The sequence below is a fragment of the Coenobita brevimanus genome, chromosome 97 (genome assembly GCF_032717465.1).
Source record: "Coenobita brevimanus isolate Jiangsu-jjx chromosome 97, ASM3271746v2, whole genome shotgun sequence".
In the NCBI taxonomy this organism is placed as follows: Eukaryota; Metazoa; Arthropoda; class Malacostraca; order Decapoda; family Coenobitidae; genus Coenobita; species Coenobita brevimanus.
In genome coordinates this window covers 45,635,320-45,658,710 of record NC_137050.1, presented here as the reverse complement: position 1 = coordinate 45,658,710, position 23,391 = coordinate 45,635,320, and the positions used below count along the sequence as shown (strand labels likewise).

General features: G+C 41.3%; 1 protein-coding gene across 1 annotated transcript in view; it reads left to right on the top strand.

Moving 5' to 3' along the window:
- The window catches only part of LOC145413686 (uncharacterized), a 65,401-nt gene extending 42,561 nt beyond the window's left edge, over positions 1-22,840 (top strand). The window contains exons 5-7 of the mRNA XM_080283341.1: positions 17,855-17,963; positions 19,979-20,137; positions 22,676-22,840. Of these exons, the coding sequence (XP_080139467.1) occupies positions 17,855-17,963; positions 19,979-20,137; positions 22,676-22,840 (433 nt within the window). The remainder of the gene's footprint in view (positions 1-17,854; positions 17,964-19,978; positions 20,138-22,675) is intronic.
- Positions 22,841-23,391: the final 551 nt, after the last annotated feature.

Below are 23,391 nucleotides of genomic sequence, written 5' to 3'. Positions count from 1 at the left end.
TTCATGTCATAGGAAGCACATACTACTTGAAGTCTTGAACTTACTAGCTGAAGGTTTACGAGCACTTCTAAGTACTTTTGTCTCTCTTTGATTAGAATGTGTTACATATTCTTGTAATATAAACCTAATTTGTGCATAATTTGTTTACTGTGCTGGCAATAGTTACAATTTTTAGAAGCTGGCTCCATCTGTCATCACTCGTTGTAAAAAAAAAAAAAAAATCTAGTGTCCTTGTTGCACATTTTCTTGAGTGTTTTGAGTATTTCCTCGAAGTACCTTCTTGGTTTTCTTGGACAGCCTGTCAAGGTTGATGTTTTAAAACTCACTGAAGATTCTGAAAGTTTCGATTATATCGCCTCGTATTCTTCTGTCCAAAGTTGTCAATCCTAATCTTTTAAGGTGTTCCTCATAAGGTAGCTCTGACAGCCATGGTATCATTGTTTGTTGCTTTTCTTTATACCCTTTCCAAGGTATCACTATCTGTATGCAGATGAGAAGACTAAGCTTGGACAACGTACTCAAAGTGGGGCCAGACTTGTGTATTGCATGTAATTAAAAAGTATTCTACTGTAATGAAGTCAAATCTCCCTAATGACTCCAGGCATTTGATTGGCCTTCTTAACAATTTTATTAACATGGTCCTTAACTTTTAGATTTATATTGATGTACACTCCGAGACATATTTTTTTCAGAGTCCGCATCTTTGATTTTGCTGTGAAGCATAAAATAACCATGGTTTCCGTTCTCTTTCAAAATGAAGAACTTCGCATTCATGTACACACAATCAAGAAAGTATCACGCAGGAGGGGTACGATGATATCTGAAATGATCAATATAGCTTGTGTGGTCCCTGGAAAATTATTATCATCTGAATATCCATTCAGTAACAATAGCAACACTAAATTGGCACATGAAACATATCCATGACATACTTATGTAAGCATATTTGACAACATGGGGGACAATCACCAAACATTTTGGGAGTCCATCATCCATGGCGTCAAACTGTTTTGGTCCAAATGTGCACTGATACTTTTTTGATCGTGTGTTCATTAAAATTTAGCATCCACTTAGATGGCCAACACATGAGTTTACTCAAATCCTTCTGCAGCAGCTGTCGACTATGATCATCTATTACTGCACTGTATAGTTTGGCATCGTCTGCAAATATTTTACATTATTGTCAACAGATTTAGGTAGGTATTTGATGCAGATGAAAAACAATACTTTTCCAAGTACCGAGCCCTGAGGTACTCCACTCGTGACGTTTCTCTGTGTAGACCTTCTGCTTTCTACTAGAAAAGAATGAATCAGTCAAACACAAGGTGTTTGCACTGATTCCTGCCTTGCCCACCTTGTATATGTCTCCTTGTTGGTATCGTGTCAAAAGATTTACTTAAGTCACGGTAGATGGCGTCAAATGGAATATTATTGTCAACAAAACTTGTCCAGTGTTCAGTGGTTTCAATAGGGTTTGTTAATCATGATTAACTTGGCACAAATCTGTGCTGGAATATAGTGAGGTATTCTGTTCTTAACAGATGCCCAGGTATTCTTTCCCTGATAATACTTTCCAGTGCTTTCTCAATCAGTCAGGTTAGTGAAATTGGCCTATTAGTTTGAGGGGTTTTTCTTTGCACCCTGTTTGTTAATTGCTGTGGCGTGCTATTTTTCATTCCTGTGGAAGCTGCCCTGTAATTAAAGATTTGTTGCAAATTATAGTTAAAGGTCTTGCTATTTCACTCACTGTTTCCCTCAGTACCCTGGGATGAAAGTCATCTGGGCCTACAGCTTTCTATATGTTTAAGGTCTGCTATTTCCTTCTCACTCCTTCTTACCCATATGTCTTCCAGATTTTCCTGATTTATAGTTCCTTTAGATTCAAATGGGTCCTGTGATTTCCCAACATACAGTAGGTTGGTTGGTTCCTTTGATAAAATAATATCCGAGTCAGTTTCCACACCAAACACAAATGCAAAATATCCATTAAAACCTCTTCTTAACCATACACAAAGGCGATGTATTCACTAAAACTTTTACTTCTAAATCAAATATTGCCCACTGCCCTTCGATTGTTTCTAGATTACCAATGCGGCATCTTGGGTTCCTTCTTATTGGTGTATATATGAAAAGCTCTTGGATTTGTCTTTAAGTCATTGACTAAATTATTCTCAAGTCGACATCTTGTGCTTCTGTCTCAGGCTTTTACCTGTTCAGCATATCTTTTCCGTTCTTTGTTTTATTTCTCCCATGCACATTTTCTCTTGCTCCTCTCTTCACTTTGTGTCATCCCAGCAGGTTTACAATCAAGCTTCACTATAGAGAGTGGTACATACATTTCATCTACCCTTCTGTAGTAACTCATAAAAAGCATTCAACATTCATTAACGCTTAAACCAAGCAGTGCCTTTTTTCAATCCAAATCGAGGTATTTTCAAATAGTACTGTTGTTTCAATGATTCACTGTTCTGATGCTCGTAGATTAAATTGTATTCTTAGTACAGTATATTATTGTGTGATCACTACAATCTAATGGTGGTTGTGTACAACTCTCTTTTATGGTGTGAGTATTTCTGGCTAAGAGTCTGGCCAAGGGTACTTGGCACATCATTTTTTCAAACTAGTGAATTCATGTACCTGGTCTGCCGTATTTTCTGGGCTTGATGGTTATCCGCTTGATTGCCTGGTAATTAATATCCTCTGCAACAGAAAGATGACATATTCTTCTGCTAGCTCCATATCCAAAAATTTTGCATCACAGTATTTCTTATAAATAATGAAACCTCTTAAGCTCTGTGATGTCGTTCATTATCGTACTATGTCCACTGAGACAGAGCTATCAGTGATATTTTGTCATGGTTAATAGTCTGAACTCTAGATTCAAATTCACAAAATTTACTCACAAAACTTTCTAGATATGTGAAAAAAAAAACACTTTTTTTGTCAGCATTTACAAAATCACCACCTATTCTGGTAATCCTAAATTGTAACTCACTACCTAACTGTTGGTTATCCTGATATAATAGGGTATCTGCACTGCACAAAATATCACTGAATAACTCAAAACTGGTGTTACATGTTGATTTTGGACTGCTATGTCTACAATTTCCACAGTCATCATTAGAGCTTTCTCTGAAGAAAGGTAGCTAATAATGGAAGGGTTATTTGAGCACGAACTCTCACTGTCCTCTGCAACTCTGCTGTGCTGTCATTAGATTGCAGATGTACAGGAGCTGAGCGTTGTTCATATCGTGTGCCTAGTATAGCGATAAATACTTGTATGACGGTAGCATGTGAGATGTAAGAATGAAGAGGATACAGGATGTGAAAGCATTCAAGAATGGGAAGTATGAAGAGGAAGCACTGTGCAAAATAAAGATGAAATATAGTGACTGGATGAGACGCCTGCAGTCTGGTGTGAGTATTCACAGATGAAGTAAAGAGAAAGAGATATAGAAGGGAGCTATTGGATGATTAAAGATTGCTAACATTGTCAAGGGAGTGCAAGATAGTCTCTACAGAAAAAAAAAAAAAAATCTAGCACTTTCTTAAAAAAAAAAAAAAAGACAAAAAGACAATATACAAATATGTATTGCCACTTTTCACAATTTTTTTTTCCACTTTGACTACCTGTAAGCACCCTTTTAATTGCCTAGATTAAAGAATAAGGAGGTGTCCGGGGGTACTTGCCCAAGGGACAATTGCCCTATACTCGAAGCAAACTGATAAAGAAGTGAAGCATCGGCACCAAATTGAAAGGTGTTTAGAAAAAGTAAAGAAAAAATAAATAAACAGAACTGACGAAATATAGTATGGTCTCCACCACTGGGTGTAGACAATAAAATTTGTGTCCTACAATGAGAAAGATGTATTTGATAACCTATGTGAAACTGCTGAAGATGGCTCTGGTAATTATATATACATCTTGAAATGTTAGAAGTGTACAAGAGAAGGACATACCTTGAAATGCCTTACAGTAAAAGGAGTCAGTGACTTGTGATGAATGAGTTAATAAAAGAGTTGATAACGGTCCAGTGATGGAAATCATGGACTTCTTAGTGCACAGGAAAACTATATCGGACGCTGGATAAAATTCATGTAACAAGAAAAAAATGAATCAGCACTAGCATTTCGTATAATAAAAAATGGAAGTAAAGTATATTATTTTTTTACATCAGAGCTCAGTCAATGAGAGGCTGTTATACTTTCACCGCTTTTTGTCTTTCTGTTTGTTTTTCACAAAATAAATCAGAGTTTTTATCAGATTTTAACCCAAGCCTTATATATATATATATATATATATATATATATATATATATATATATATATATATATATATATATATATATCACTGTCAAACAGGGTTATGTTCTTAGTCAGTTTGTATATTAATCATCGGTGCACTTTTTCTTATATAAACTGTTTCTAATTTTTCTCCGATCATTGCAATGTGCGATGTGTTGCAATGTGTTGTCGGCTATACTGTCTGTCGACATCAGTTCCGTGATGTCCTAGATGATGATGTTTGATGGCTCCATCCTGTACACCTAGGCTGCAAGTCGTGTGAGCAATGTAGGTATTATCACGAGGGGCGCAGTCCTTGTTAGTACATTGTTATTCATACACTACATTGGTTTTAGACAGCATCCCAGTCGGACCAGTTAAGCTGAACCATGGCACTAGTACACGGGTTGTTGTAGCAAACGACAATGCATAGCTTACAATTTTCATTAGTATGTTGACTATTTCTTTTCACAATGTCCTTAATAGGCTTTTCATAATTTTCATATCTGTTGGTAAAAGTGTTGCAGTAAAACAAGGTAATGTCAATGGTTTGGAGTTTAGGTTGGTCAGATACATAGCGTTCGAGATATATGTCAATGATATTGTCAAAGTCCTTGTTAGTGTAGCCACCTACTAACATCTGGCGTAGTTGTTGCAGCTCATAGTAGACTGTCATGAGGACTGTATTGTAATGGCCTGTTAACCTACGCCCTGATGACGCCTCTCATATACTGTAGTTCGAAGCACATTCATCTCTGCCATTCATACATTTTTCCGTGTTGGTTGGCTTACGGTAGACATCAGTAGTGAAACTGTCATTCGTGCTGTCTACCAACACATCCAAGAAAGGGAATTTACCATTGTTGTGAAGCTCAGCAGTGAATCGTACACCAGATATTTCTTCTAGGCATGTTTTTAGTTGGTCAAGTCGATCTTGATTTTATGCACACATAAATATATCATCATTATACCAGCAGTAGCTTCAGGGTTTACCATCTTGGTGCTCGAATGCCAGGTGCTCTAAATGAGACATAAAAGCTTTTGCAAAGGGCACTCCTAGCAGAGACCTCATGGTGACACCATCCTTTTGAACATACTTTTCCTTCTGGACACCTGAATGGCGCTTCTGTTCTGCAGGGTTTTAGAAATTCTCCCATGATGCTTCTTGGCATTTCTGGTGGTGGTACCTCTCGGTGTTGACAGACATAGTCTAGGATTTTATAAAATGTTCTCTGTACTGGGACATTGGTGAATAAGCTCTCTACGTCCAGTGAAGGGATAGTGCCATTTGGTCTGTTCACCCTCAAAATGTCCACAAACTCAGTTGAACGTAGTAAGTTGTAGGTATGTACGGCATGATAATCGCAATTCAATCTTTTTGCTATGCTGTAAGCTGGCGTGGGTATCTGCGAGAGAATCAGCCTCAGGGGGCTGACTTGTTTGTGAGACTTGACATTACCATAAAAATATCCAGAGGCATAATCACCAATAACTTTATCCAGTTTTGTACCACCTATTATTGCATTCACTGCCGTGATCAGGGTGTTCAGACATTTCTTGAGTGTTTCAGTTGGGTTACCTGTTTTAGGTGTAAACTTGGCCCTACACTTACGGAGTAGGTCTCTGTCTAGAATCACGTATGATTCTGCAATGTCGACCTTTCTGATAGTTATGTTATTGTTGTCACGTAGTTTTTTCGCTGCATTCTTTCAGTCGCGGTGACAGAAGACTGTGTGTATGATGGTATCTCTTCTTCGTACTCTCTGTCCTGCAAGTCTGGGTTGATTTTTTTTTTTTTTTTTGGTAGGAAGAGGGAACCAAAGGCTACGAGCCAGCAATAACTGTTCCTTCCAAGAGAAAAACAAAATACAAGAGAGTACCAAATTCAAGATCCAATCATTTCGATATGCCTGGACACTGCGTTTGAAAGACTGGAGATTATAGCTAGCAGGAAATACAGACTAAAGGAGACAGTTCCAGAGTAGACCTGTTGTATAAATCAAGGACTGGGAGTAACAGTTAATTCTTGCATTAGAGAGCTTGACAGAAAAGGGATGAGAGTTTGCTGATAGATGGGTGCTATGCGCCCATCGTAGAGGTGGAGGAATGAATGCAGACAATTCAGAGGACCAGTGACCATTGAAGTAGTGACAAAAAAGTGATAAAGATGCAGCAGTGAAGCGAAGAGACAGAGGTTGAAGGGAGCCAGTAAGAGGAGGAGAGTTAATGAGACGAAAAGCATTTGACCCCACCCTATTAAGAAGAGCTGTATGTGGGGAGCCTCCCCACACATGGGCATTGTACTCTACACAGGGGAGGAAAAAACCCGTGTATAAAGTCAACAATTGTGCAGGGGTAAAGAAGGAATGGAGTCGGCTTAGCACACCTAACCTCTTGGAAGCAGATTTTACAAGAGTTGTAATATGATCTTTCCAAGATAAGTCCCGAGTGAATGAAACCCCAAGCATGTTCAAGGATGATGCAGGATTCAGCTGAATATTATTAAGCATTAGTGAGTACACCTGTGGAAGATTTTGTTGCGTTGACAGGTGTAAGAAGTGATTCTTTGATGCATTAAAAACAAGATTATTTTTACCCCAGCCAAAGAAACGAGCCAAGTCAGTCATTAGGTGTGCCATAGCCTCATTCCTTGTTTGTTGAATTAACTGTTAAGATGGACGTTGCGGGAACAGAATGTAAAGGTGAAGGGTGGAGTTATCAGCATACGAGTGGATAGGGTTAGATGTACAGCTTAGAAGATCATTGATGAATAAAAGGAAGAGAGTTGGTGATAGGACAGAGCCCTGACGAACACCACTGTTGATAGATCTAGGAGAAGAACGATGGCCGTCTACAAAAACGGCTATAAAACGACCAGAAAGGAAGGTATAGATGAAGGCACAGATAGAAGGATAGAAACCGTAAGAGGGCAGTTTGGAAATTAAAGATTTATGCCAGACTCGATCGAAAGCCTTTGAGTTGTCAAGTGCAATGGCAAAGCTTTCACCAAAGTCCCGAAAGGAGGATGACCATGAGTCTGAAAGGTAGGTGAAAAGATCGCCAGTGGAGAGTCCCTGACGGAATCCATACTGACGATCAGAAAGGTGATTATGATAGGAAAGGTGCTTTAAAATTTTTCTGTTAAGAATAGACTCAAAAACTTTTGAGACACAGGATGTTAAAGCAATTGGACGATAGTTAGAGGGTTGGGAATGGTCACCCTTCTTTGGGACTGGCTGAATGAGAGCAAACTTCCAGCAAGAAGGAAAGATACAAGTTGACAGACAAAGGCGAAAGAGTTTACCTAGGCAGGGTGTAAGGACAGAAGCACAGTGCTTGAGGACAACAGGAGGGACTCCATTAGGCCCATATGCCTTGTTAGTATTGAGGCATGTGATGGCAGAAAATACATCAGCTGAAGAAATTTTAATGTCAGCCATGAGGAAGTCAGAGGGTGGAAGTGATGGAGGAACAGCACAGGAATCGTCTAAGGTGGAATTGGAGGAGAAAGTCTGAGCGAAGAGATCTGTTTTATCAGTAGAAGAAATAGCTACAGAGCCATCAGAGTAGAAAAGAGGAGGGAAGGATGATGAGGTAAAGTTGCCAGAAAGGTTTTTGGCAAGGTGCCAGAAGAAGTGGGAAGAATTCGAGCTGGAGAGTTGAGAGCATTTATTACGGATGGAATTATTTTCAGCAGAGCGAAGAACAGACTTAGCATTTTGGGCAGAAACGTAAAAACGATGTGATTCAGGGGTGAGTTGGCTGTGATACCTTTTATAGGCCCTCTCCTTTTTGCGGACAGGATTAGAAGAAGCGTGATTAAACCAAGGCTTTCTTGCATTAATCAAAGGATACCACATTGCTGAAGTTTACATATATCTTCATACAGGATCCCAAGCTCTGCCTTTTCTTCTCTTGTTCATATTTTGGTGTCATGTGAGAACTGATACGAAGGTTCAGGAATTCTACTTGGTCCTGTGTGAGATTCATGCTTGAGAGATCAAAAAAGCAATATGAAGGTTTGGGGATGGTGAGAGGTCCTCCATACAAGCATAATAATTTCTTCATTATATATATATATGTTTCACCTACGTGGTATTGAGTAGCACTAATATTATCCAGTGCTTCACTTGTGCGTTTCACGTCATCTTCCTCTCCTAATTCATGATATTTCCGTGTAACACACTCTCATTTCTCCCTGAGTCTCACCGACTGTGACGTCTTCTGCTGGCACTGATCTTCCACCAGCTTCCTCCGAATGTCATGAGTGAGCTTCTGCTGTACTGTTCGATCGTGAAGGCATATATTTGTGAATGCTGGGGGCAGATTTTCAGTAATGAGTATTGAGTTAAACACGACAGCATTTTTTCAATTGTTAATCTTCATTCTAATATTTTCAGTTGAATATAATCAATCGCAGCCAGAAAATGAGCATCTTTACATGTTGGAGAGACACATTACATGCGTGTGTACAAATGTTTTTTTTTACACCCCTGGCTGGGAATCGAACCCGAGACTTCTAGGTGTAAGTCAGGCACCGAAACCACTACACCATGGCGTGGTAAAGCTAAGCGACCTGAGTTCTATGACGAACCAGGTAAATCCGTTATAGGAGGATATTTTTCAGTCTCTACATGTCAGGAGTTTTGCTTAGCTCCAAGCAACTCGGCAAGTGACAGAGCAGTTTTAATCAAATCCCCCCCAGAACACAAGCATCTTTATAATGATGTTGGAGAGACACATTTCACGCATGTGTATAAATGTTCTTAACACTCTTGGCCGGGACTCGAACCCAAGACTTCTGGATAAGAGTCAGGCACTGTTACCACTACACCATGTTGTGGTAAATTATATTAAAATTGCTATGTCACTTGCTGAGTTAAGTGGGGCAAAACAAAAATCCTGACGTGCTGAGACTGAAATATATACTTCCATAACGGATTTACTTGGTTCGTCATACAATTTAGGTGGCTTAGTTTTCATCACACTATGATGTAGTGTTTTACCGTACCTGACTTTCATCGAGAAGTCTCGCGTCTGATTCCCGGCCAGGAGCATTAAAAGATTTGTATACATACGTGTAATGTGTCTTCCCCATATATATATATATATATATATATATATATATATATATATATATATATATATATATATATATATATATATATATATATATGTATATACGACCCTCTGTGGTAAAGTGTGCATTTTCGTACACTAGAGAAAGAGGGTTCTCGCCCTACCAGGGTAATAAACTTTGGGAGCGTTCTCCAGGCCACGTACTGCTTTGGCGGACATAAGGGGTGCTGTGTTTGAACCAGTGTTGCATTCTATAAAGTATGCTTGCACCCTGTTGGCTTGCGCAGGTCGATTACACTTGGTTCACAGACTACACGCATCCAAAGCCACTCCAGCACACCAAACACACTTACAAGCACTTCTCACTCTACATACAATGTCTACTGGGACAGCCTAAGCCACTTGGTAGAGATAATATAGGCTGTACGAGTATCGTCTCCACTTCAGTCGGGATAAGCCGGACCTGCACTGGATACCCATATATATATATATATATATATATATATATATATATATATATATATATATATATATATATATATATATATATATATATATATATATATATATATATATATATATATATATATATATATATGTATTACAGACATATATATAATACACATATCTATATAAATATGTATATAATATACATACCGGTATATATAAATATGTACATAATAAACATATCTATAATTACACCAAATTAATCACAGTTTGGACCCCCGACATATGTACCTGAGCGAAAGATTTATCACATTAGCAAGAAATTGGGGCAGGGGTCAGGAGGAAAACTCTGTAGTACAGTAGCGAACTTTTTTGGATATCTCAGGTAATTCTGAAGTTACAAGAAAGATAGACACCAATTTGGAAATAGCATAAACATCCTCAATTATTTTCATTTCATAGACAACCCGTAATTCTCAATAGTTTTTCTGCAAATCGAGGAAACAGTTTTTTATAAGGCAGGTTAACGTAACAGCCGGCTGCGCAAGAAGTAAAAGTCTAAGTTTGCATGAGCAGCGCAGCAGTATTTTCCGAGAATTGCTGAGAGTAACCAGGTTTTGCCATATCAAAACAAATAATGTCTCCTGTTTGGCCCTAGACATAAAATTATTACAAGGGGAGTATTGGTTTTAGGAAGAGCGAGGGAATACTATTGGTTTAATCTAATAATTTCTTTTTAGTATTTGCAGGTCACGAAATCAGAGGAAGTTAATGCGCCAATTGAGACAATATTCAGCACAGCCTGGCTTGCTTGCTTGCTCGTTCGAACACGTTCCACGCTTTCAATGTGGACACCTATACATATATGTAGGCTATATGTGAATATGTGTATGTATATATACATATATGTATATGTGAATATGTGTATATACGTACTCTGTATATATAATGTGTGTGTGTGTGTGTGTGTGTGTGTGTGTATTTACCTATTTGCAGTATACAGGAATTGAGCAATGCTCGTGTTGTCCTGTCTCCATATCCACATTTATCAAGTCTACCTTTACACACATGAATGTTTTTCTCATGCACCACCTCTTTGTCTAAGTCGTTCCAAATATTTAAGTATTTACCTAATATACCTAATTGTGATATACACGGAATGTACTATGCTCGTGGATTTCCGTCGCTGTTTCTCAGTAAGTCAAATTTAGCTTTAAACTCGTTTAAGTTTTTAGACTGGACGATCTCTTTGTCCAGGCTATTCCATAAGTCTATACTTCTGTAAGGAAAGCTATATTTCTTGATATCCTTCAAGCAGCTTGACTTTTTCAATTTCATTCCGTGTCCTCTTGTTGTTCTCTTATCCCATACAAACAGATCTTCTTTGTCAATTTTATCTACTCCCACCATGGTCCTGAACACTGCAATCATGTCTCCTCTCTTTCTCCTTTCCTCTAAGGAAGGCAAATCCAGTTTTTTCAGCCTCTCTTTGTATGACAGGTCTGTCAGACTGGGGACCATCTTGGTTGCTGTTCTTTGTATTCTCTCAATCTTGTTTATATCTTTCTTTTTGTGTGGGGACCACACTACCGCTCCATAGTCTAACCTGGGGCGGATCATGTCCACTATCAATTTTTTCATCATCTCCTCATCCATGTAATGAAATGCTACTCTTATGTTAGTCAAGAGTTTATAAGTCTCTCCAACTATCTTGTTAATGTGCTTTTCTGGTGACAAACTATCTTGGACTAGCACTCCCAAATCTTTCTCTTCTCTCCTTTTTGTGATTAATTCATTACCCAACAAATAATTCAGTGATGGCCTCCTGGTGTGTGTGTGTGTGTGTGTGTGTGTGTGTGTGTGTGTGTGTGTGTGTGTGTGTGTGTGTGTGTGTGTGTGTGTGTGTGTGTGTGTGTATGTGTGTGTGTGTATTAAAGAGACAGAGAGACGGACAAAGATAGACAAACAAAGAGACTGGGGTGGGGGATCGACTTGAAAGAAGTATGGCTGAAACTGTGTTCCTGAAAGTAAGATTTTGGAGACCTAAATATGGTAAGAGAGTTAACGAAGAACTCTGAAATGAATGCGACGAAGGGGTCCACAGACCACTGGCCAGAAAATGCTTTTTTGTTGGATACACTATTTTCACCCACACTCTATCATGTGGCCTTGGATGAGAATACCTTTCGCCACTGGAAGTTTGGTTGAAAGTTCTTCAAATAAATGACTGAACATCGTCCTTATGCTAGGTATTTACCATTCGCTCAGGACTGGCCCTGAAAACATAAGGTTGCCTTATGCACCCATCTACGGCGGTGATATGGGAGCGGAGGAGCGCCTCTTGGCTGTATGTGCCTGTGTGGGGGGCTGTTGGTTGAGGCCAGTGCGAACGTAGCTGAGCAGGAAGCCTCGCTTACTGACTGGCTGGCCGTACTTTGTGGTTTGTTTGGCGGGAGTTTTTGCGGCTCCATTCGTCAATCCCTACCATTGTGCTTTGTTCTTGGTATGCAGTAAGTAATTCTTGTTGTTTTATAGCCATCTTTTGCAACTTTTACTGAGTTCTGTGTGTGATTAGTGAGATAACAATGTCCCGTAATGGTGATAGTGATGGAAATGTTCCTGGGAGCTCAGGAATTGAAAACAGTGATTTTGTGGTGAAGACTTTCTACAGCAATAATTGTAAATGACGCGGTGATATTTCTGAAGAAAACTGCTGCACTAAGTGACGGTAGTATTGATGACCCTGATTCAGCCTTAGTGATGATGATACTGGAAGTAGTTCTATTAAATCGTGACAACGTTCGAGGTGATGGTGATAGTAGTGTGAGTGTTGTAGATGGTGGACATGGTGATGTGGGTGAAGGTGGAGCTGCTGCTGCTGCTGGCTGTGGTGGTGGTGGTGGTGATGATGGCGCAACAGGCCGTCGTCAAAAACGTGTCCCTGCTACCCACATAGAAAAAAAGGGCCTTGTTCGTGTAAGGCTGCCAGAAAAGTGGGGGAAGAATGTAGCCCTGCAGAAGCGTAATACAGAGAAGGAATGTATTAGTTACAACACAAAAAATGTTGTGGAGACACGCAAAGTTGGCCCCCATGCCGTGGTGGCTGCACTGAGAAGATAGGCAGAGAAACAATAAACAATTTTGTTTCCAGTTTCTGGCCAGTTGGAAATTGCCCAGAATGCCGACCTTCTGAGCCTAATACGTGAGGAGGCAGCCAAGAGGAAGCACACACATTCAGAGGCGAGGCTCAGGCCAGTCCACATTGTGTATTACGTAAAAGTCGTGCAGCAGGAGATCGAAGTGTGCTGCTCTGCCTTTGCATCCATCCATTGCCTGGGCAAAAAGAAAATGGTCATTCGCCTGCAAATGCGCCGTGAGTCACACGAGGGAACCCCAGTGCCTGACACACGTGGACGCAATCCCTCTCCACGTGCCATCACTGAGTGTACCTTGGAGCTTGTGCATGGGCATATCCAAGGTCTATCCGTTATTGCAAGTCACTATTCCCATGCCACAACCCTTTACCGACGTTACCTGGAGGCTTGCAACAACAAGCTACCTAACGTGGATTAACCAGAACAGGAATGATCAGTACAAGGTGTCGAGCACTTTTATAGAACGGTGTTCACACGAGATTACAACATCGTCTTCCAGCCACCAAAGACATGTTTGTTCAACATGTGAGAAGCTTAGTCAGGAGATCAAGAACCGGAAAGATGCTGGCCTTGATGTTGCTGAGATTCAGGACCGCCTGGTTGTACATGTGATTGATGCTCAAGTGCCTCGACACCTCCTACATCAGGCTGAACAGATGGCACCCCTCCAGTGACTCAACCAATGTCAAGATAGTGGCCATAGACCTTTAAAAAACGCTTCCTTCCTCACGTGAGCTGGTTTGGCTTACTATAAACAGAAGTTGTGAGTCTACAATATCTTCATTTGCAACATCAGCAAAGAGGTGGCCACTATGTTTGTGTGGAAGAAGGTGACAGGGGGACGTGGCTCAGACGAGGTGGCTATCTGTGTGCTCAGGTAACTTCAGATAAAAATCAATCAGCAACAGCAGGACTTCACCACTCATTGTGTGTTCTGTGATAACTGTAGGGGGCCAGAACAAAAACATCACAATGGTTCTTTTGGCCCTGCAGCAAGTGCACGCCAGGCGTCTGTTGAGGGTTGAGTTCGTCTTTATGAAGTCTGTGACCGTATGTTTGGCCTGACTGAGAAGAAGGTCCGGTCTGCTACGTACATCTCTAGCACCAAAGTGTGCATCGATGTTATAGCTTCCTTCAACGAAAAGGCAGTTCCCTGTTGTGGCCATGAAACGGTAGGACTTTTTGGACATCAAAGCCCTAATGAACCACATCACAAAATGTTAGGCAGTCGACTTCTCACAGGCCTGCCAGCTGGTGGCTGACGTCATCTTTCAGGAGGGCTATTACATCAAGAATTACTACATCCATGATGGCACTCCAGCCAGTATCTCCAAGGTGCCAGTGATGAAGGGAAGGGAGAAGTATGCACGGGAGAGGTTTGAATTATCCAACGTGGCACGGATGCCTAATTACCCCACTGATCTTCTTCTGCACCACAAAAATGCAACGACCTCAGAAGACTCCTCAGCTTTCTTGAGTCAGAGACTCAAACGTGGCTCAACATTCTCCCTGATCGTCAGGAGGAGCTGAGGCAGGCACAAGGAGGCATCAACATGCTGGTGAGGACTCAGAGCCAGAGCATGACCCTGACAATGACACTCTGGACTATGAGCCAACTGTTTGTCGCACCGGTGTCATCAGGCACTAGTGTCAAGCCTCCCTTCATGCCACTTATGCCTCTTTCGTTGACGACTATGGGCTGACAGTGGACAACGGAGTTTGGATTACCTCTGCTGAGACCTTTAGATACTAATTTCTGGTGTTTGGTGAGTGTACTAAGAGTTTTTTTTTTCTTCCATCAGCACTCTGATTAATAATAATACAATTTTTACTACTTTCCGGCAATCGCATTGTTCACCTTCACTGATAACAAGTGCAGTACATACATAAAGACATAGGAAGAAACAGACATATGGGGTCCGACCGACAGGGAGAAAAACAGACAGATATGAGAGGAGAGGGTGTGGAAAGTTGGAAGTTGGACTGACTGTAGCTATTTTTTTCTTTTTTACGCCTACCCTTCTGACCTTTTTTGGAGGGCCATAGCACATTTATATTGTTTAATGGTACTTTTCTTCGTTCTAATCAATGATGCTTCTTGCTTATGCAATCAACTTTTGCCAGAAAATGAGTTGAAAGATCAGCAAAACAAAAAAACTAAAAAAAAATTAAGAAAAATGATTAAGATGAATTTCATGAATATGACTAAAATATTATAAGAATCATAATCTACACTCAAAACCTTTATCAGAAAAAAAGAATAACGTTCTACCAACAAAATTAAAAAAGATAAGGTGGCGAGAATATCACTGAACTCTGAGCCCGTTTTATGGCGTTTTATGATTTGGCGTGAGAACACCTTCCGTTGGGCGGCGAATATATATATATATATATATATATATATATATATATATATATATATATATGGTTTGTATAATATGCGCGCGCGCGTCTGTGTGTGTGTGTGTGTGTGTGTGTGTGTGTGTGTGTGTGTGTGTGTGTGTGTGTGTGTGTGTGTGTGTGTGTGTGTGTGTGTGCGTGCATTAATGAGACAAACAAAGAGACTGGGATGGATAATCGACTTTAAAGAAGTATGGCTGAAATTGTGTTTCTCGATAGTAAGATTTTGGATATACCTTATTGTGGTATGAGAGTTAATAAAGAACTTTGAAGTAATGTGATTTTATCATGTAAAGTGACAGTAAGAGGGCATGGAGGAAAAGCAGTAATGAGACGAATCACAGCGAAAGACATAACTGAGAACTGAGAAACAGGAAATACAGATGAATAAGAGAAATTTGCGTCAATACATTGGAAACACAGAAAGGAAAAACAAGTGGGCTGTGGCTGTATAGAAAGAACATTTAGTTAGTAATGCCAAAGATGCGTGTGATGTTGCTAGAGTAGAATATGTGCTAACAAGAAAGGAACAGGATGATGGGATAGGTAGGAAAATATCTCTCTTATTTTCTGCTGCTCTATCCCTTTCAGTCCAGGTGCAATCATTGGAATAGGGTCAGGAAGACAATCTTGAAGACACTACAGGAATGAAAAGCACGAAACAATTACTGTATTCATTGATTCATTGAGACTGAAGTTTCTGTTCTGCATAAATTGTAAAAACTGCGAAGAGTCTTTAATGTAAGTGTTTCCTTTAAGAATTTAGCACCTTGAGCTTTAGCCGGTTAATCATAATAGTCTTCACTGGTACCATTCTGTCCATGGATGTGTGAGATTCTGATATGTTTTCTCTTCATTTCCTCCTCTCGCCTGCTTTCCCCCGACATCACCATCCCAGTTTCCACACCTCCATTAATCCCACATTCTCTTTTCTGTCCCTCCGCTTCTTTCGTCATATAGTCCTCTCCTACTCCAAAACTCTCCTTCTAACACCAACTAAGTTGCTCCCACACCACTGCCCCTGCTCCAGCACATTCTTACTTGCTCCTTTCTCCTACATCCGGACACTCTCTCTGATACCCACATTCCTCCCCTCCCCCCTCGTTTCCGCATCCTTGCTCTATCACCCCAATTACATCTCTTCTCCACATCTGTGCATTCAAAGACCCTCCCTTTCACCCACACACCGTCCTTTGCACCCACACCTTCTACCTGTACCTGAAGAGCTGCTAACACACTCACTCACTACTAACGCTCTCCTTTCCTGCTAACGTACCCCTTTCCCCCTGACGCAGGCATACCCCACTAATACACCCTCTTCCCCACTAAATACACCCTCTTTCCTTTCACCCACTTCTCCTTGCAAACACACCCTGTTTCGAAGTAGCACACTCTCGTCCCTTCTATCACGTCCCCCTTCCTGCAAAGACACCCTCACCACTGCTAACACAAGCTTTTCCCTGTTAACACACACTCTTCGCTGCTAACACACTCTTTTCAATTCCAACACGTCCTATCCAATGGTAGTACGCCCTTTTCAATTGCAACACATCCTAGCCACTGCTAACACATCCTCTTCCCTATTAACACGACTTCCCCGCTGCTGACACACTCTTTCATTGCCAGCATACCCTCTCTATTGCTAGCACACCGTATCCGCTGCTAGGACACCTTGTCTATTGCTCGCACACCCTCTTCACCTCTAAAACGCACCCCTCTATTGTTACATCTCCACTGCTAACACACCCTCTCCATTTCTAGCATACCTCATCATTGCTAGCATACTATCTCCACTGCTGACACACTCTTTTCACTACTGAAACACACTCTGCAAACACAGCTTATGGCCTGATAAAACACCCTCTTCTCTTTCATTCATACCCTTTTCCTGCTCGTCTCTACTAACATCCCCCCACCCCTGCCAAGGCTCCTACACTTCTCGCTTTCCATTAGATCTCTTCCTCTGCTTCCCTTCTTTACCCTCCCGCCTCTTCTGAGCTCTAACACAAATCATTCTTACTCCCTGACTCCAGTCGTGCCTCGCAAACTCCTGCCCTTGTCCTTTTTTCAGTTCCACCTTGATCATGCAACCCCTACTCTGCTTGCACACCTCTTTCCCTGCTCCCATACCTCCTCCCATGTTCGCACACCTACTCCCCAGCTCCCACACCTCTTCTCCTGTTACCAAACCGTTATACCCACTCACTTCTGCTCCTACACCACCCCTTCACCCCGTTACAAGCTTCCTTCTACTCTCACACCCCATTTTTCCTCTTCCGACATTCCCTTCTCTAGACCCAAATACCTTCCGCTGACTACACATATCCCTATACACACCCACCTCCTCCCTTGCTCCCACCCCCCTGCTTCCGCACCCCCTCCTGCTCCTCTTTCCCTGCTTCCCTCCTCCTTCCTTGCTCCTAGACACTCTTCGACTCTCATACTCCTACCCCTGCTCTGTGCACTCCTCCAGTTACTCTCCTTTCCAGATCTGAAAAGAGGTGCACATCTGGCGAGTGTATAAGACGGGAGAAATTCTGCGACGGTGTATATGACTGCGAGGACCTTAGCGATGAGTGCTCCGAACCCTGCATAAAGGTAAGAATTACTAATTTTTTTCCCTTTGTGCTATTTTAATGCAGTGCGAGAAATAAGGACAGAGAGAGTAAACGACTGAGTTGTCTTTAAAGTACGTATGGAGGACACTTATGACAGACCAGTGGTTTCTCATTTCCTATTTTTGTTTTGCTGTTGGGCGCTGCTTGAATATTTTCATTTAGTATATTTATTCTGTATATGTTGTTGTTATAGTTATTTTGTTGTTTTTTTTGTTGTGACCCCAGACTCATTTTGGAATAAACCCAGTGGACCGCAGGAAACGGGCCATTTCAGCGGGATGTTCCCTGATATCTTTTGGTGAGGTTTATTGAAGTTTCATCTGCATTGCAAAAGTGAGGTGTACATGAAATGAGTGTGTTGTGGTTCATAGGTTGTATTACAGTGAAGGTATCGTGGATTGCTTGTGATTCGTATTTTGTGTTGATAGTAAAAACACGGTAGGTTACTGTCGTAGTCTGGGTAGGTGCACTCCATTCTGTAGAAAGGTAGTTTCTGAGGAATAAGTGTTAGGCGAGGATTAACGAAGGATATTCTTTGGCTGGAGATTTGGATGGCTGTGCTGTTTGTGTATATGTAATGTTGTGAAGTGGAAAGTTAGGTGTAGAATAGGGATGTTGTTTGGCATTTAATGTAGTGCAGGGAATATGTGTGTGTGTGTGTGTGTGTGTGTGTGTGTGTGTGTGTGTGTGTGTGTGTGTGTGTGATAGTCACTGCAGTGGAGGCTGGCATAACGAAATTACATGGGTGTGATGGATTCTGTGCTGATGAAATAAACTGTGTAGATCTCATGATTATGCGTTTCTTGGGTAGAGTAATTTTGTTTCTTGGTACAAGTGACAGATCTGTAATTTTTGTACTCGCATGCCTGTTCATACTTTCAAGGCTTCGTTTTGTGATTTTTGAACCTTTTCACGTTTGTGGCTGGGGGAGGTGGTCGCCGAGTCAGCAGCGAGGTGATCTGCTGTTCTAATGAACTCTAGTTAGATTTCTGGATGGGACAAGGAACAGTTTAAGAATCTAAACCTTGTTAAGAAAAACAGGCGTTAGCCTACTGATCTTTCTTGAGAGCCACTGACACTTTGTAACACACCCCTGCTAATACCAAAACACCAGTCATGTATGAGACAGCCCTAACATGTATTTAGTGTGGACGATGGGTGTTGGTACTGAAGTGGTGACATGTGGGAGGGATGTGGTACGTAAGAGGACTGCTGGGTCTTAGAGAACAGGCTGTTAAGCCTATGAGCAGAGTCAGATGTATATTCTAAAAAAAAAAAAAAATGGTGGGGGGGGGGGACGGCAGCCTGGGGTCGTGTAATTCAGCACTGTTTGAAAATCTGAGGATAATCCACCTGATTCCATACACCAGTCTCCAGTACATGGTCCTTGAAGTATATTTCCGTTCTCGTTTCTCCTTGCGAGATCCCAGCAAGTGCATTGCCTACCAGTAGGTTCATGACACCACAAATAGAGTACTTGTATTAGAGAGTTCATAACTCCCATGTCAATCCACCTTCGTTAGTAATTCCATGATATCCCAGTCACCTTACCTGTATCAGTCAGTCCATGATGATCCAGTCAGTCCATCTGTATCAGTGTGTTGTATATGCCAGTTGGTTTAGTCAGTCTACTTGTATCAGTAGGCCTAGCAAGTCAGTTTCTGTCGGCAGATTCAGTCTTTATACATGTCAGGAAGTCCGGTAAGTCTACCTGTTAGGAGGTTCAATCACTCTACCTGTATCATTAGCTTTAGTCAATACCTGTGTCGGTAGGCACAGTCTATACCTATATTGGTAGGTCCAGTCTACTCCTGTGTCGGTAGGTCCAGCTTATACCTGTCAGTAGGTCCAATCATACCTGTGTCGGTAGGTTCAATCTATACCTGTGTCGGTAGGTCGGGTGTATGCCTGCCTGTAAGTCCAGTCAGCCTACCTATGTCCGTAGGTTCATTCAGTCTACCTGTGTGTATCTGACCCACCCTCCCACCCGTACAGGAGTGTGAGGACGAGGAGTACCAGTGTACGAGTGAGGCCAGGTGCATCCCCTCGTCCTACAGGTGTGATGGACTGGCGGACTGTAGAGGCGGAGAGGACGAGGCTGGCTGTGCCTCCACCTCCACCCAAACTACTAACCAATCACCACTTCGTTACCTGGTACGTTACATATTATGAATAATCTCTTCATTGCTCAGTCTACAGTATCCATTTCTGTCTGCCTGTCTATCTCTCTATCTCTCAATCTATCTATTTGTGTCTGTCTGTCTGTCGGTCTGTCTATCTGTCTGTCATCATATGTGTATGCCTGTCAGTCTTTATCTATGTGGATGTGTTTTTACATACTAAATCTAAGAAGATACTCCCAATAACCCTGACCATTTTTCCCTACAACTAATCCTTTTGCTAATTTTGTCAGTTCTCTGTCTCCACTGGGCTTCTCTGCTTAGTAACCAGTTCCGTCGCTCCAGTAAGGCCTATGAACCTTTCTAAATAGCGGCACCTTAGTCACAATGACGCAATAGACAAAGCGGTCCTTGGGCAGTACTTCTTTGAGTCACTTGGGATGAATGTTTCAAGCATGACCAAGAGCCATCCGTGTGCACTGTTCTCATGTAAGAGGTATCCTCCTTGGCAAGGAAGCAATTATTCCTTTCAAGACGCAGGAGTATTTCGAGTAGTGACCCTGTGCTTTTGTCCTTCATCAGCGTTTTTTGGGAGAGATAATTATTAACTCCTATAGACTTTAACAACGTGAAGCCCTTTATTCAGACACTGAATTCCCTGCTTCACGCCCGTAGACTTTAGTTATTTAAGACAATCCTCGTGTTAGGGCCCGTTTCAGGGCTCCAAGCTCCCGCAACTAGGAATTTTATACTTTTGTTGTGACTGATGGAAAAAAAATGTTTAATCATATATACAGTGTTTTAATGTTGTCCATAACAAGAAGATTCGTTCAAAAAGTAACCATGCCAAATTACATGATAATCAAGTCCCTTCATTTTCTGCCCGACATCATGCTAAATCTCATCATCTTTCCAAAAACAAATTCATCCACTGTAAATGAAATGAATTTTACAAACTATTCCCACTTTTTCTGGCACCTTGTCAAAAACATCTCCAATTAAAGACTGCCAACTTTTCCAAGGGAATACAGGATGGTCTCCACACAGCTGCATGACTCAGACATACTTCTATGTAGGCCGCCATGACAATACATGAACATAGAAGAACTTGGTATTAATTTGTTTATTGAATGGTTTGTCCTTTGACCTCATAAAACCCTTTAAAAATGTATACCTCCCCCTCACCCAAGTACAAAAAAGAGGGAGGTGTCTGGGTGTCTTGTAGCATTTGCCCCAAGTAATTGTGTACGCACCAGTTCGAAGCGAAATGATGAACAAATGAAAGAATGTCACAGGCTGAAAAAATCGTTTGTAAAAAAACAATGAAAATTAAGAAATACAGTAGGTTTTCATATTATGATGTGGGATCTAATGACCGTTCCTCTGTTTGTCCTCTCATTCACCCAGATGGCATTGTAGCCGTTTCTTCCTCTGATAAACCTACATCATATGCTAACAGTGTTGTCATAAATTCAACTTTGGACAATTACTGTGTTCTCCATTTTCTTCCTTCTTTGCCTTCTGCACACTTGACACTAAAATGGCGTGCAAAAAATTTACCCTCCCTCGCCTCAATACGAATGGGGCTAAATGTGGTCACTCTCGGTATTCACCTCTCCCCGTTTGGGATAGTGCCACTCTAGAACATCCACAAAAATGCGGCGAATACACCTCCCTCCCCCCCTCCCCCCCCCAAAAAAAAGGGAGCCTAATGCACAGGGTGATGATTCATTCAAGCACCAGAGGAAGATGAAGTGGAGTGGGAAGGTCTAGTGGGACAAGGGGGGATTGAGAGCGAGGCAGCCCCGTCCTGTCTCGGCTGCCCTGACCGTGATTCCCCCCCCCCCCCGCAGTATAATTGGTTATCTTGTCATATTGGCAGCGTCGGATCAAGTGCTTCCAGAAAAGACTCAAACGTCGCACCATCATCATCCCCCCAAACAAAATAAGGTATTACGAAAGGTTAACGTCAGGTTAGGTCTAAATTGGTTAGGTATAGGTTGGTTAAATGTTTTTCTTATTTTTTGATTTCATTTGCAGAGCTATTTCATTTATTCCCGAGCAAAGGTGGAATGTTGTCGAATCATTTCTTGCTGAACTCGCTCTGACTTTGCCTGTATGACTAAATGACTAAGTGTTCCCAAAGAAAAAATTGTGCCCAGGCCTGCGCAGCCAGCCTGCCTTAGCCAAGAATTCGTGCGTTCATCCGGCTGCAGCCTCGATGCAACCCCAATAGTTACCTCTCTTCTTTACCTCCTCGGTCCATATGGCCTCCACCTAGAGACATGGGGACACCTGCACGGGAGAGACAAAGGATTGCTGAGTATTTTGTTTTTTTCAGTGAATGGTCTAGATGGTATAAAGACTGAATTATAATGGTTTGAAAAAACACAATTTAAGGCTTTAGGGGTTAGGGGTTAATATAAAAGAACCATAGTGGGTGATGATGTCTGTGTTATTATCTTCTAAGTAAAATCAGAGTAGAAGATTGTCTGAGGGCAAAATACTGTGCATCGGGTTTGCCTTATGACCTTGGGCTTTGACTGGTTACTCAAAATTCGTTCTTCAACAGAGACAAGAAACAACATTTCAGCACACTAAACCAGTGCTTCTCAAAGTGATGGTCTGTGGATCATTGCTGGTCCCTGAGCCATCAGCTGCCAGGCTGCTGGATGATTCCAGAAACAGTTATTATAATCACTGGGATTTCATCGAGAATAAAATTATCAGTCGATAAAGTTGACATTTTTTTTTTCAATCGCACATGCATTATTGACATACTGTAGGCTATACTGCAGCGCTACAGTACATGTGATGGGGTGATCCAAGGAAATTAAATATGACAGACTTTCAAGGATATTAAGTGGTGGTTTGTTGAAACACTGATTATATATATATATATATATATATATATATATATGTCATGGGGTTTTTGAGATTTTGTATTATTAAAGAATACTTTATATGTTCACTTGTCAATATTAACAAAGAATTGACTTGTGAAAATCAAGCAATGATTACTTTATGCCGGCTTACTTCGCCGATTCTCTAAGGACGAGAATTTATAAACTTTCTCAACAGTACACAGCAGAGACTAATTACTCATACGTGCTTTTTATTTTTTATTTATTTTTATTTTTTTATGTGACCGACTCTGGGCATAGGCTTCACAGCCTGCTTTCAAGGCCCAGTAGCCCTCCTACGTACGCACACCTCTACATGTCACCACTTCGGCGCTAACACCCACCGTCCATACTGAATACGTGCTAGGGCCGTCTCATACAGGAC